General features: G+C 40.9%; 1 protein-coding gene across 1 annotated transcript; it reads left to right on the top strand.

Annotated features, from left to right (window-relative positions):
* The first annotated feature begins 518 nt into the window (after positions 1 to 518).
* Positions 519 to 13,539, top strand: ptdss1a (phosphatidylserine synthase 1a). Its single transcript, XM_079753043.1, has 13 exons — positions 519 to 733; positions 1,191 to 1,282; positions 3,237 to 3,281; positions 3,380 to 3,504; positions 5,963 to 6,121; positions 6,448 to 6,599; positions 7,065 to 7,206; positions 10,051 to 10,163; positions 10,316 to 10,381; positions 10,857 to 10,956; positions 11,130 to 11,198; positions 11,791 to 11,857; positions 11,988 to 13,539. The coding sequence occupies exons 1-13, from the start codon at positions 549 to 551 to the stop codon at positions 12,080 to 12,082; spliced, it is 1,410 nt and encodes a 469-aa protein (XP_079609169.1). The 5' UTR covers positions 519 to 548; the 3' UTR covers positions 12,083 to 13,539.
* Positions 13,540 to 13,685: the final 146 nt, after the last annotated feature.

Genomic DNA, 13,685 nt, shown 5'->3' with positions numbered 1-13,685 from the left:
AAATATAGGCCTACAAGTATTACGATTTGACCACAGTCTACATGTGGGCTATAACACAGTAATTGATTATATAAGCGGGGACAAACCCATATCTAGAGTAACAAAGACAACCTAAACAGACCTAATTGTTTTCTTTAAGTCCCAAAATATTATTAATTATAACATTAATATATGAACGGTTCGAAGAAATTAAATAATAAAGTAATTAAAACTTACCCGTTTTAATTTGTATTTATTAACACATATAGAGCTATATCTAGATCTATAGCTATATCTTTATATAGATATAGCTAGATCTAGTATATTATATATTGTAAAGTGTTAAACTTTGAAGCCATTTCCTAACGGTCTCCGGCACCGTGGCTCCGGGAGGCGGAGGTGCGTCAGGAGGAGGTGCGTGGCTCCGGGAGGTGCGTCAGGAGGAGGTGCGTGATGGCTCCGGGAGGAGGAGGTGCGTCAGCAGGAGGTGCGTGGCTCCGGGAGGAGGTGCCTTCTCCAGAAGGAGGAGGTGACTTTCTCCAGGAGGAGGTGCCTGGCTCCCCAGGCTGATGGCGTCCATGTATAGCGGCGGCTCCCACACCCTGAGCAAAGATGATGTAAATTACAGGATGCATTTCCGAATGATCAACGAGCAGCAGGTGGAGGACATCACCATCGACTTCTTCTACAAGCCGCACACCATCACTCTGCTGACATGCACCGTGCTCAGCCTCATGTACTTCGCCTTTGCGAGGTAAGATCACCTCGGCTTGGTAGCTTAGCTCGGCTAACACAGGAACGATGGACCAAGTCCTCCCCTGTCTTCTTCTCTGTCCGTTTTCTTCGACAGGTGGTAGTTGGTGGAAAATAGTGGCCAAAAACGACTGATAAGTGACACATGTATTAATATGCTGGTTGAAGTTTGACTGTGTAGAAGGTCAACTGCTTGTTATGTAACGTTCACATCAAGGGACTTTCTGACATCCTGCAACAAGATCCCGTTAGCAAGCTCGTCCTGTGTTCACTAGATATCTAACAAGTAGGGTTTAGCTATCAAACATTGGCTCTATGTATCCTACCCTTGATCGGCAGTGTTCAGTAGAGACGGGCACCCGTACACATAACGTGTTAGAGTAGCCTCTCTTTAAGAACTGCTTGGTGCTGACATCGTGCTATTTGTTTGTTTCATATTTGGACATTTGCACATGCAGAGACGATGGAAACCCAGACAGTAATATCTGGGTGGGGGTTATCCTGGTCATATCATTCTTCCTAGTCATCAGTGTCCTGGCCTTTCCGAACGGTAAGCACTAACGAGGCGTTAAAGGTATCATATGTAACATTTCAGCATTCAAATATCTAAAAACGTCTACAGTGTTGTTTGTTGTGTAATAGCAAATATCATCATTATCCCAAACGTTTCCAACCATTTTCAAAGCCAGAGAAATATTCACGTTTAACGGCCCGTTACATGTCGCATGTCCATGGCGTCAGATGCCCCTTACACATCCGCGGTGAAAACTAATTCGGTCATTTAAATGTCGATCTAGTTTAGCTGCTGCTTTGACAAGTGGCTCATGTCAGCCATCAAACTAATTCAATGTCTCCCACATAGACTTCACTTGGTTGGTCACGTCATTTTTTATTAGTATTTTTTTAATCCGTCATAGATAATGACATTATCGGTGACGATAGTGTTTCCTTTACATTGACAATGGTTTTACTATTTAAAACGGGCTCTATATAGTCTATGTCAGTGATTTTCAAACTGTGGTCCGCGACGGTACTGCAGCTGGTCTGTGGAAAAGCAAACTAAAATATAACATAATATTTTTCATAAAAAATTAAAAATATGTATGTATGATATACAATTTAAATTAAATTGAAGGTATTGTGTGATTACTAAAATAGGCTAGTGCAAAGATTAGAACGTTCCAGAATATTTGGTCTAGTGCAGGGGACTCAAACTCAACTTACCTGGGGGCCGCTGGAGGTAGAGTCTGGGTCAGGCTGGGCCACATCAAGTATTCCACAAAAAAAAGTAGCACAACTGACCCAATCTAAGTTAATGATCGGGCTATAATTAGATCACGTTGGCTATGTAATCGCAGACAACAGGGGACATTTCATAGCGGTTGGTCGAAACCGGGACATTTTAGCGTCCTTTGGCTTTTGTCGGGACTCAGGACACGTAACTCGAAATTGGGACTGTCCCGGCAAAACCGGGACATCTGGTCTGGTCACCCTATCACAAGTGATAAAAAAAGCGTGGCAAGCGACTCAGCAAAAATGTGCGTTTGACAACAAACCGTGGGCCGCACTAACACTAAACTTTGTCAAGTAGGGGGCCACAATATTTCATCCCGCGAGTTTGAGACCCCTGGTCTAGTGGCTAGGAGGGAACTTTGAAATTCAGTGCTCAGATGCTGTGTTACTTTTAGTGCTAATATATGCCTATTAAGAGGTGCGGGTAATTCAGGCAGGACTGTGGGTAGACATATTTTATTATGTGTATTATAAGGTGGTCCGCGATTATAAATTATTATAAAGAGTGGTCCACACACATTTAAAGTTTGAAAACCCCTGGTCTATGTAGTAACACCCACCCTGGCACTCAACTGGCCATGCACATCTTAACCTGCTATTTACTGTATAAATTGTGAACATTTTGAAACGTGAAACCTCTCCGGTCTAATTGCATTTTACTTAGGCTTTGTTTGAGGGAAGGGTACTTTGTAATTTGCCTGTTTTATTAACCAAACGCTGGCTCTGCAGAGAGGAATGCTGCTGCTCCACCTTCTCCACCTTCACCTAGACACACAGACTCATACCCGTTATTTCACTTTAATTCAGAGTTTGAATATTTGTTGAATATCCAAAATCTTTCTAACTTTAAAAAACAACCGGAACTCTCTTTCGTCTACCTCCACAAGTAGAATCTAATTAATTAACTAATTTCCCACAGTAATAATCTGTGGAAAATAATTGTAATGTTATAAATTTCAAGTTCAACTTGCTCATGAAATTATTTTTGTAGGATTGTTTTGACCACAGATTAAAGCACTGGGCTTACCCACATAACATTATCTACAGCTGGTTGGGTAGTCAACCCCTCCTCCTTGTAAGTTAGCAAGTTAACTTTATTTTAATTACAAAGCGGGCTTGCAAATCCATATTTTACCATCTGTTGGCATTTATTCATTAAGTACATAGGCTTGTTGGCACAATTCAATCATGTTGCCTTTAAATCCTTTCAGGGCCGTTCACCAGGCCGCATCCTGCAATATGGCGCATGGTTTTTGGTAAGTATCTCTTTTATGTTTTAATATTAATAGTCTCAACTCTATGCTCCCTGTGGATTTTTAATGACTTTAATTTTCTTTATTCCCACACTTTGAAGGCTTGAGTGTCCTATACTTTCTCTTCCTGGTGTTCATCATATTTTTCAACTGGGACCAGGTTAAACAGCTCATGTATTGGTTAGACCCAAACCTACGCTATGCTAAGCGAGAGGCCGATGTTATGGTGAGTTATATTATGAATTGTCTACCCATATTCTTCCCAGGTGAGGGCCAAAATTAAATCTTGGGGGAGGGTTGTGGGCCAAAATGTTAATTTCGCAGTACATTAAGTTAAATATGGGTATATATAGCATGCATGTGCAAAATTAACACTATCAAAAAAATAATTTTTGGAAAAATGACTAACACTGTTTATTGTGCTTCACATTTATGTTCAAAAAATGTACTGAACAATCAACAAAAAATCTGGCTCCTTTTAAATTTGAAAAATAATTGAAGCACTATGAAATATTTGAAGACTGACATGGAACATTACTGGGCCTATATCTTCAAATACAAAGACATTTAGTGCAATAGGCAAAGTAAAATGGCACAAAACATGCCCCCATGGGACCAAAATACATTCTTCACTGGTTTGAACAATCATCTTAAATCACTAATAGTAGTAGAATTGGACAACAGCATGAGAAGGTTTGTAGAAATCAGTACTGTATTTACTAGTGCAATAAACAAAGTAACATGGGACAATATGCCCCCATTAATCATACAGAGCAGAACATACTCCAAGGTGACACATTGGAGGCCTAGGCCAACACATCAGTGTTGGCCTATATCAGTGGGAGTCATGAAGACTGTTTTTTAAAAGTACCTCAATGTCAGGCTCCAGCTGACTAACTGACAAAGTGAGACTGTCATGTAGGTTGGAATCATATTAAGCAAAAAAAAAATATATATATACAGTGGGGCAAAAAAGTATTTAGTCAGCCACCAATTGTGCAAGTTCTCCCACTTAAAAAGACGAGAGAGGCCTGTAATTTTCATCATAGGTAAACCTCAGCTATGAGAGACAAAATGAAAAAAAGAATCTTTTTTTAAGAATTTATTTGCAAATTATGGTGGAAAATAAGTATTTTGTCACCTACAAACCAGCAAGATTTCTGGCTGTCACAGACCTGTAACTTCTTCTTCTTTAAGAGGCTGTTTACCTGTATTAATGGCACCTGTTTGAACTCCTTATCAGTATAAAAGACACCTGTCCACAACCCCAAACAGTCGCACTCCAAACTCCACTATGGCCAAGACCAAAGAGCTGTCAAAGGACACCCGAAACACAATTGTAGACCTGCACCAGGCTGGGAAGTCTGAATCTGCAATAGGTAAGCAGCTTGGTGTGAAGAAATCAACTGTGGGAGCAATTATTAGGAAATGGAATACATACAAGACCACTGATAATCTCCCTCGATCTGGGGCTCCACGCAAGATCTCACCCTGTGGGGTCAAAATGATCACAAGAACGGTGAACAAAAATCCCAGAACCGCACGGGGGGACCTAGTGAATGACCTCCAGAGAGCTGGGAGCAAAGTAACAAAGGCTACCATCACTAACACACTACGCCGCCAGGGACTCAAATCCTGCAGTGCCAGACGTGTGCCCCTGCTAAAGCCAGTGCATGTCCTGGCCCGTTTGAAGTTTGCTAGAGAGCATTTGGATGATCCAGAACAGGATTGGGAGAATGTCAGATGAAACCAAAATAGAACTTTTTGGTAAAAATTCAACTCGTCGTGTTTGGAGGAGAAAGAATGCTGAGTTGCATCCAAAGAACACCATACCTACAGTGAAGCATGGGGGTGGAAACATCATGCTTTGGGGCTGTTTTTCTGCCAAGGGACCAGGACGTCTGATCCATGTGACGGAAAGAATGAATGGGGCCATGTATCGTGAGATTTTGAGTGAAAACCTCCTTCCATCAGCAAGGGCACTGAAGATGAAACGTGGCTGGGTCTTTCAGCATGACAATGACCCCAAACACACCGCCCGGGCAACGAAGGAGTGGCTTCGTAAGAAGCATTTCAAGGTCCTGGAGTGGCCTAGCCAGTCTCCAGATCTCAACCCAATAGAAAATCTTTGGAGGGAGTTGAAAGTCTGTGTTGCCCAGCGAAGGCCCAAAAACATCAATGCTGTAGAGGAGATCTGCATGGAGGAATGGGCCAAAATACCAGCAGCAGTGTGTGAAAACCTTGTAAAGACTTACAGAAAACGTTTGACCTCTGTCATTGCCAACAAAGGGCATGTAACAAAGTATTGAGATGACCTTTTGTTATTGACCAAATACTTATTTTCCACCATAATTTGCAAATAAATTCTTTAAAAATCAGACAATGTGATTTCCTGTGTTTTTTCTTTTCATTTTGTCTCTCATAGCTGAGGTATACCTATGATGAGAATTACAGGTCTCTCTCATCTTTTTAAGTGGGAGAACTTGCACAATTGGTGGCTGACTAAATACTTTTTTGCCCCACTGTATATATAATAAAATAATTATAGAGTGGGCAAGGCGTGTGCTAAAAAAAAACGGTCCCAAAATGGGCAGCAATGGTTTAAACATTATTCATAAAAAATCAATGTGGATTAAAATGATCCAGGACAGGTGGTTAAACTTCTGGTCTCTTGTTTGTTACAGGAGTATGCTGTGAACTGTCATGTGATCACCTGGGAGAGGATCCTAAGCCACTTTGACATTTTTGCATTCAGCCACTTTTGGGGGTGGGGTATGAAGGCCCTTCTTATTCGCAGCTATGGCCTTTGTTGGACCATCAGTATCACCTGGGAGCTCACTGAGGTAAAATATAGACACACTAAGAAGATCAGAGGCACTAATCCTAGATAGGTGATGAGGGTGTCACAGCACAAAGTACAGGATTGTGTAAGGAATAACAATAAAAGTAATATAAAGCAATGCAAATCTACCAGAATATGTTAAATATAGTATGAGGCCTTCGACACCCCTCACATAAGACAACTTATGCCACTCACCCTGTCATTGGGTGTCTCCAGCATGGGTTATAATGCTTTCTTCATTAATTGCAAATATGTAAGAATATACTGTATTCTCTTCCTAAACGTTTGTTTATTTCTCAATAGCATTTGTTCTGTCTCCTCTTTTAGTTATTCTTCATGCATCTGCTGCCCAACTTTGCTGAGTGCTGGTGGGACCAGGTGATCCTGGACATCCTGCTGTGTAACGGAGGAGGCATCTGGCTAGGCATGACCGTCTGCCGCTTCCTGGAGATGAGGACCTACCACTGGGCCAGTATTAAGTAGGTCCTCTTCTAAGATGAAGGAGATGTGTTTATATACCTGTAAATAATCTGATATAGCATATAATACTAACTGCCTATTTAAAAATAGCTTTACTGAATTCATTCATCTGAACATGTTTGCTTGTTCATTGCTTTAAAGAAAGGTACATTAATCTGCTAGTAGACTAACAACCTCAAGATACAGATGTTTTTATTTATTATACAGAGCTCGGTGTTTGCAATTGAACTCAAGTCAAACAACTTCCCAATCATCACATTAACTAGGCTTGGGGTTTAAACACTTAATCTATCTAATCTAATCAGTATACAGCAATAAGGCATACCATCCGATGTAAGGTGTTTATTTTCAGAAGGGTGGATTACACACTATTCATTTAATTGGACTTGAAGTGATTAATGTAAGGCTATTATTTAGATCAGTCTTCTGTCTCTCTCTCTCTCCATCTCTCACTCTCCCTATAGAGACATCCACACTACCACAGGGAAGATCAAGAGGGCCGCCCTCCAGTTCACGCCTGCCAGCTGGACGTATGTGCGCTGGTTCGACCCCAAGTCTTCTCTACAAAGAGTGACCGGCGTCTATTTGTTCATGATCATCTGGCAGGTAATTCAGCCTTCCTGTGGTCTCCCATGGTGATTAGATGTGTTTGCAGGGGGATCTGGGATCTGCTAGGCATTGTAAACTCGCTAATCTGATCGAATATCTTCTTGGTTGTTAAACATGGAAATCAGTCCTTGTAAGAGTCAGTCCACTTATCTTGACTGCACTTGTCCTGACTGCACAAGTCAAGACAAGTCCCCTGCTGTCCCCGCCATAACTGAAACTCCTGATGAGAGCAGAGGAGTTTGAAGTAGTGATGGGAATTTCGGCTCTTCTTATGAAGCCGGATCATTTGGGTTAGCTCACCATCAATAGCCGGCTCTTTCGGCTCCCAAACGGCTCTTCATATTACCACTTATACCAGGCCTCGACATTAACGCTTGCCCGGAGAAACTACAAGTAATATTTGGGCAAGTTGAGATTGATTTCTGATTGCCCAAACGGGCAAGTGGATATTGGGTGGATGTTAATATAAAGGCTATTTATTCAAGTGTTTTTAGAAACTGCAGAACAACCTTTTGTTCTGCAAAATCACACAAAATAGAAGTATTTGCAATAGCGAGCTGTCTTCTCTTCTCTCGGACAGCGAGTTAACAGACACGCATCGCTTCAGCGCGAATATAGCCCCGCCTTCTGTCACTCACTCGCAGTGCGGTCTCTGGCAGTGATTCGAAGGTGTTAGCTGAAGGTTAGCCAACACAGCTAGCACCTCAAGTGTAGCACCTCAAGTGTAGCGCATCCGCGAACGGTTTAGGTAGAAGGAAAATGGAGTAGTGATGGAGGAGTGCGGTTTGGAAGTGCTTTGGATTGAGGCAAATTACCAAGGAAAGTCATATGCAAGAACACGGTTTTGGGTTTCATAACTGTGCACATGCACAGCAATAGCGATCTTTTTCACGATATTTGGACCCTCACAAACTATAGATTATATGAAAGCTGAGCCTCCACTTATTCCAACAGTCCAAACCATATCATTCTGTGACTACAACTCGCAAATAACAACTTAAGTTTTACCTTTGCGATTTTTGTCCACAAAGTTGATTCTGATCGCATAAAACCACCATAAACAGATAATTCAGTGTCTGGGCCAAATTTTGCAACCTAACATGGTGTTTACAATCAATGACTAAGAGAAGGTTTCTTAAGAAAAAGGTAAATTGCCTTCAATCAGAAAACATGTTCTTCAGCGCAACCTAGTGGCCATATGTGTATTTGCGAGTGTTTGGCTTGGTGCATTCGATTATATTTGCGCTGAACTTTAGATAGAGGTGTCAAGTATCAAAATTGTAAGATATCTACCTTTATTTGTGTCTCATAGTAAGACAGCGCTCCCAACTGATAACGACCAACTTATAATTATTTCAGGTGGAAATGTTATCTTCCACTTATGCTGTGTTCCATGGCTTTATTCACTTTAACCAAGTATTATCCCCATTGAATATTTCACTTGCACAACAATCTTTCTTTTGGCACAAAGATGACATTATCGCCCTTGCAGTTGTGGAGATATACTCTATTTACTTTGGGTACGCTCTTTCACTTTTCCCCTGATATCGAAAATGGTATAGAATATCGTTATTTTTCCAGGTATAGTATCGAAGTTAGAAAAGTAAAGTAAAGAAAGAAGTTTGTTATTTTTGAAGTTTGTTCAAAAGTTTGTTAACACAACATGTGTGGAAGCTAACATTCAGCTTCAGTCTGAGCTAGGATGAGTTTTCTGAGCCCCCCAAAACCAGGGCGGGTGCCTGGCAAAAAGAGGCCCGTTCACGATTCTGATTATAATTTGGGCAAGTGAACATCACATTCGGGCAAGTTGAACATGACCTGTGTTTGCCCGATGGGCAAGTGCTTTTGAAACCTAAGTGTCAACCCGTGTATACCTTTTATAATTCAGCCAAATGTAGCCTGTTTTGACTTATGATTCATATGTGTAGGCCTGTAGACTGGGTACCCCCAGCCCGTTCTGCCGGCAATTTGAATTCGCCCTGCAGAAGGGTCTGGAGAAGAGCAATACATTCCTTTATGCTTCCAATACGTTTTTGCGGGAGCCAATCACCAAGCTGGCTTCCCCCCCTGGCGCGCTATTGGCTGGTTTAACACAGGAATGACAGGGAAGCGACGGCAAGCAGCCAATTGTGTCCAGAGTCAGCTGAACTAAGCCTGTTGATCACGCCTCTTGTGCTGAAGAAAATGACATCAGCCTCCCCAGACCAACGTGCAATCTACGATTGATCTTGGGCTGGCAATAGCCAGGCTAGTAGGCCTGTACATCACTTAAATTATTCAATGCATCCTATTAGTATTCAAAAGTAAAAATGAAATATTCTAATATCAATAAATTGCTGCAGCCGATTTGTTTTCACTGCATATGAGCGCAACGCGCAACCCCACCCCTTGCTGCTTGCTTAATGGTATGATCCTTGTCTATCCACACGTGATTGGTTGCATGCATGCACCTGACAGTGAGTCACTGCACACACGCATAGCATGCACGGAGCACATGTAGCACGGAGATCTTCATATCATTCTGCCTAGGCAAACTTTATATAAAAAAAAGAAACGGCTCGTAGTCGGGAGCTGTATTCCCATCGTTCACTTAAAAGAGCCGGCTCTTTGAACCGGCTTGTTTGCGGCTGACCCATCACTAGTTTGAAGCCTTAAGTATAATTGATATTACATGGGAACCCATGAGGCCAATGCACTAGTTCGGAGAGGGAGCACAACTAACTATTTGGATTACTCCCAAATGGAATTAATCTTAAATTAAGATTATGGAAATCCAACAATAGTAAACATATTATATTGTTAAACCCAAGAATTAACTCAAAGTCTCTCTCTCTCCTCAAGCTAACAGAGTTGAACACGTTCTTCCTGAAGCACATATTTGTCTTCCCAGCATGCCATGCACTTAGCTGGTGTCGGATCTTGTTCGTCGGAATAATTACAGCTCCAACCGTCAGGTGAGAATGGTATTGTGTGTGCTGAGACACTACCAGCAAGTGTATTCAAATAGCTTCTATAGGATTTCAGTCATGGTTTTACTTGGAATCTGGCAGATTTTGTATGGATTAACATTTGATTTAACATTTGTATTTTCTTCCTTCTTTGTTAGGCAATATTATGCCTACCTTACAGATACACAATGCAAAAGAGTTGGAACGCAATGCTGGGTTTTTGGGTAAGACATATTTTACAATTAGTTCATGAATTAATGAAGGAACAACCTTTTGGGAGTTTTGCGAATGTTCGAGGGGGATTAGGCTTTTTTCTCTTTAAGCCTAGACCTCACTTTGAAACTGAATGGAGTTTCTCTCTGCACTACTGCTACACTGGTCAATGAACCTCACCCACATTAGACAGTGGGTCCACCATGTTTAATACAATTTAAAAGAAAATCTGTATTTCAACATAAAAATGCGGTGAAATTACTTTTAGAATGCACTTTACCCACAGGCTATGATTGCTAAACAAAAAATAGAAATGATTAAAACACAATGCAATTCATTTCATGTGGTACTAAATAGTCACCATATAAGTTGGTCCCAAGGGCTTAAGTTTTATTAAATTGAAAGATTTCAAACCAAGGATTTTTTTCTTATTAGCAAGCTTTGTGTTTTGGGAAATTTAGGTTTCAATGTTGTTTTTTTTTCCAGTGCAATAGCCTTCCTGGAGGCCTTGGCCTGCATAAAGTTTGGCCAGGACCTGTTCTCTAAAACCCAGGTCCTCTATGTGATCCTCTGGCTCCTGTGTGTGGTAAGATCAACCTGCTATTAACTCTAAGCTGTATCAGGCCCGTAGGACTGAAAGGACTTTTTAGGCATTTTTTATTATGACTCCAGTACCATTTAATATTGAGGTCATGTTTTTGTTAATGGGTGCCAATGTGAGCCACTTATTTAGTTTACTGCATCTCTATCTCTTTTTAGGCCTTCATTACATTCCTGTGCCTATATGGAATGGTGTGGTATGCTGAAAAATATGATCTAAAAGAAAAGGTATGTTTACTTAATTACAGCTGTAGTTGGAATTGCATCTGTCGTTGGCGTTTTGTAAAGGACCCATTCAAGCTGCATCTGGTGGTACATAACATGTCTAAATGACCTTATCAACCTCTACAATAGTCAAAACAGCTGGAATTAGGACGGATGCATAATAGTCGGTAACTAATTAGAAATTACTCCATGGTCCCTCCAAGTGCCCACATACGCATGTTGTTGTAATAATAGCTGTTGTAAGAGAGTCTGTTTGAGGTGAAGAGTCCATTCTGTCATTAATAATAGTACTGATTTGAAAGACGGCTTTCCATCCGTCGCAATTTTCCTGATAATAGAACACTAAAGCATGCATGGTCACCACCTTTGTTGTTGTGGAAATATTGATATTGGAGAGAATTTCTAGTGTCCTTTTGATTTGAATTCCCTTTGGATATGCCTTATTTTCGCCCAGTTTCATGTTGTATTCATTTTAGTTATTGTTCCTTATCAAAAACGGTCCCTGGTGTGCTTCGGGCCAAGGTGAACTTGTACCCTACAGAGAGCCACCTGTTTTGTGTTGATTAATTGTAAGTATGTCTATTTCTGTTTCCAGGGCTACTCAGACTGGGACGACGGTAACGATGCAGACTCTCCAGACCACATGACCGAAGGATTTAAAGGTATACTTGCCTTTCTTTCTTTCCTAAATCAGCGACAATAGAAAGAAATTTCTACTGAAAGTTTGTTTTTCTAGTGCCTTTTAAGCATTTATATAATCAGTGCTTTACAATCTTCACCATCCACTTTTAGGAGATCTTGACGTGGACGAAGACAGCCCTGCCATAAGAAATCGTGGAAAAGGCAGTGTAAAGAACAAGTCCATCAATGGTCTGGAGAGCCAGTAGAGACTGGAGCCCGAGGCTGGTAGGCCTATCCTGTACTCCCAACCAAAGGGGTTTGGAGGGAAAGGAGGAGGTTGTAAGCAGAAAAAGTTGGATCACTTCTTGGTGCATTTCAGTTACCGGGGAGAACGGGCTGGCCTATATAAGAGTTGCAGTGGAGACGGAAGAGGAGTTGGCTAGACGGATCCATGCAGTGTTGTTTCAAGCTGTTCTTCTCAGGCTTGTGACCCATGGGAGTAGACTCCTATTTGAGCAGTGAAGTCACAGAAACGGGATCTTTACCACTGAGTGCGCCTGTGTGTGTGTGTGTGATTGTGTGCGTGCGTATGTGATTGTGTGCGGGTGTATGTGATTGTCCGCGTGCCTGCAGTTTGTGATTTGAAACAGTGAGAATATGTCTGTAATGCAGATGACAATGCAGTATTGTTCATTCTAGATTTGAGAGCATGGTCATTGTTATCACATTTATCCTTATGGTACAAATTATCATTCATAGTTTATGAGCTCAGCTATAGTTTGTAGTTGCCTTAAACTATAAAAGGAGGGAGGGTAGTTAAATAAAAAGTGGGCTGTCTAAATCATCTAATAGCCTTACATTTTTGTTTGTGAAGAAAAAGGACTTTCAATGTCATCTATCTTCTTTTTGTTTTGCTTCGGACTTGACACTCGGAATGGGACAAGCGTCCGATTAAAAAACAATCTTATTCTGAAGGGTGATTAAGAGGTTTGCTTATGTTTAGCCTGAACCAAGCAAAGCACAGTTTAAACACTTTTTAAGCAACTTCCTGAAACTCCACAAGCAGATCTGTTTTATCTGAGATACTTTACAGTTTGCATATTTGTGCATATCGTCGCGATTTTTTTGTTTGAGGGTTTTGAGTCTCCCTGTACATTTATGGCTGCTATCTTTTTTCACTGTACTGGTAACTGAGAGTAATCATTTATATTTCTGCATGTCTTCAATGTAGCTTATATTACTATACTCACATTCATCCTACTGCCTTCAGTTCATTGCATTTGAATGGCTAAGTATCAAATTGATCCAAGTGATTTAGGAATTGGATGTTAGCACTCCGTGGATGTCTGTTTCTCACTGTCAACAGGGGGCACTGGTTCTTTCTGTTTATGTCTGTCCGCTGTCATTGGAACATTCTTAATTCCTGTGTGCTATGGGCATGTCCCGCTTTTATCTAAACATTTCATCATTCTCATATCCGGGAGGGGTGTTTTATCTTTCCAATTCAGTATCATCTCGGCACAAACACTGTCCTTTAAAAGAACCCCCGACAATCCAGATCTTATCTTTGTGAAGTGGACCAGATATAAGGCTACGCTATGGAATGGTACAAATTCTCTGGATTTAGACGTAATTTGCCAAAACACTCCTATTTTGATGACTTGATGTTGGTTGTTTTCACTGTGATTTAAGAAAATATTAAAGTTTTACATTTCCTCTTCAACCTCTTTAGACTGTTATTTCACCTAAGGGTTTTATTATTTTTCTACCTTAAGGTATTCTAAGTGCATATTGGTTACGCTTGAAGATGTGTTGGTGTTGAAATGCATCACTTATGAACTGAATATAATAATGTTAACATGATTTCTT

The sequence above is a fragment of the Pollachius pollachius genome (genome assembly GCF_949987615.1).
Source record: "Pollachius pollachius genome assembly, chromosome: 1".
NCBI classification, from domain to species: Eukaryota; Metazoa; Chordata; class Actinopteri; order Gadiformes; family Gadidae; genus Pollachius; species Pollachius pollachius.
This window is presented reverse-complemented; position numbering and strand designations above follow the sequence as displayed.

Bases quoted from the DNA above. Each gene is read 5' to 3' on its own strand.
- ptdss1a (XM_079753043.1), top strand. From the start codon at position 549: ATGGCGTCCATGTATAGCGGCGGCTCCCACACCCTGAGCAAAGATGAT. The intron at 3,505-5,962 runs GTGAGTTATATT...TGTTTGTTACAG, and splicing joins AGCGAGAGGCCGATGTTATG to GAGTATGCTGTGAACTGTCA. The intron at 11,858-11,987 runs GTATACTTGCCT...ATCCACTTTTAG, and splicing joins CATGACCGAAGGATTTAAAG to GAGATCTTGACGTGGACGAA.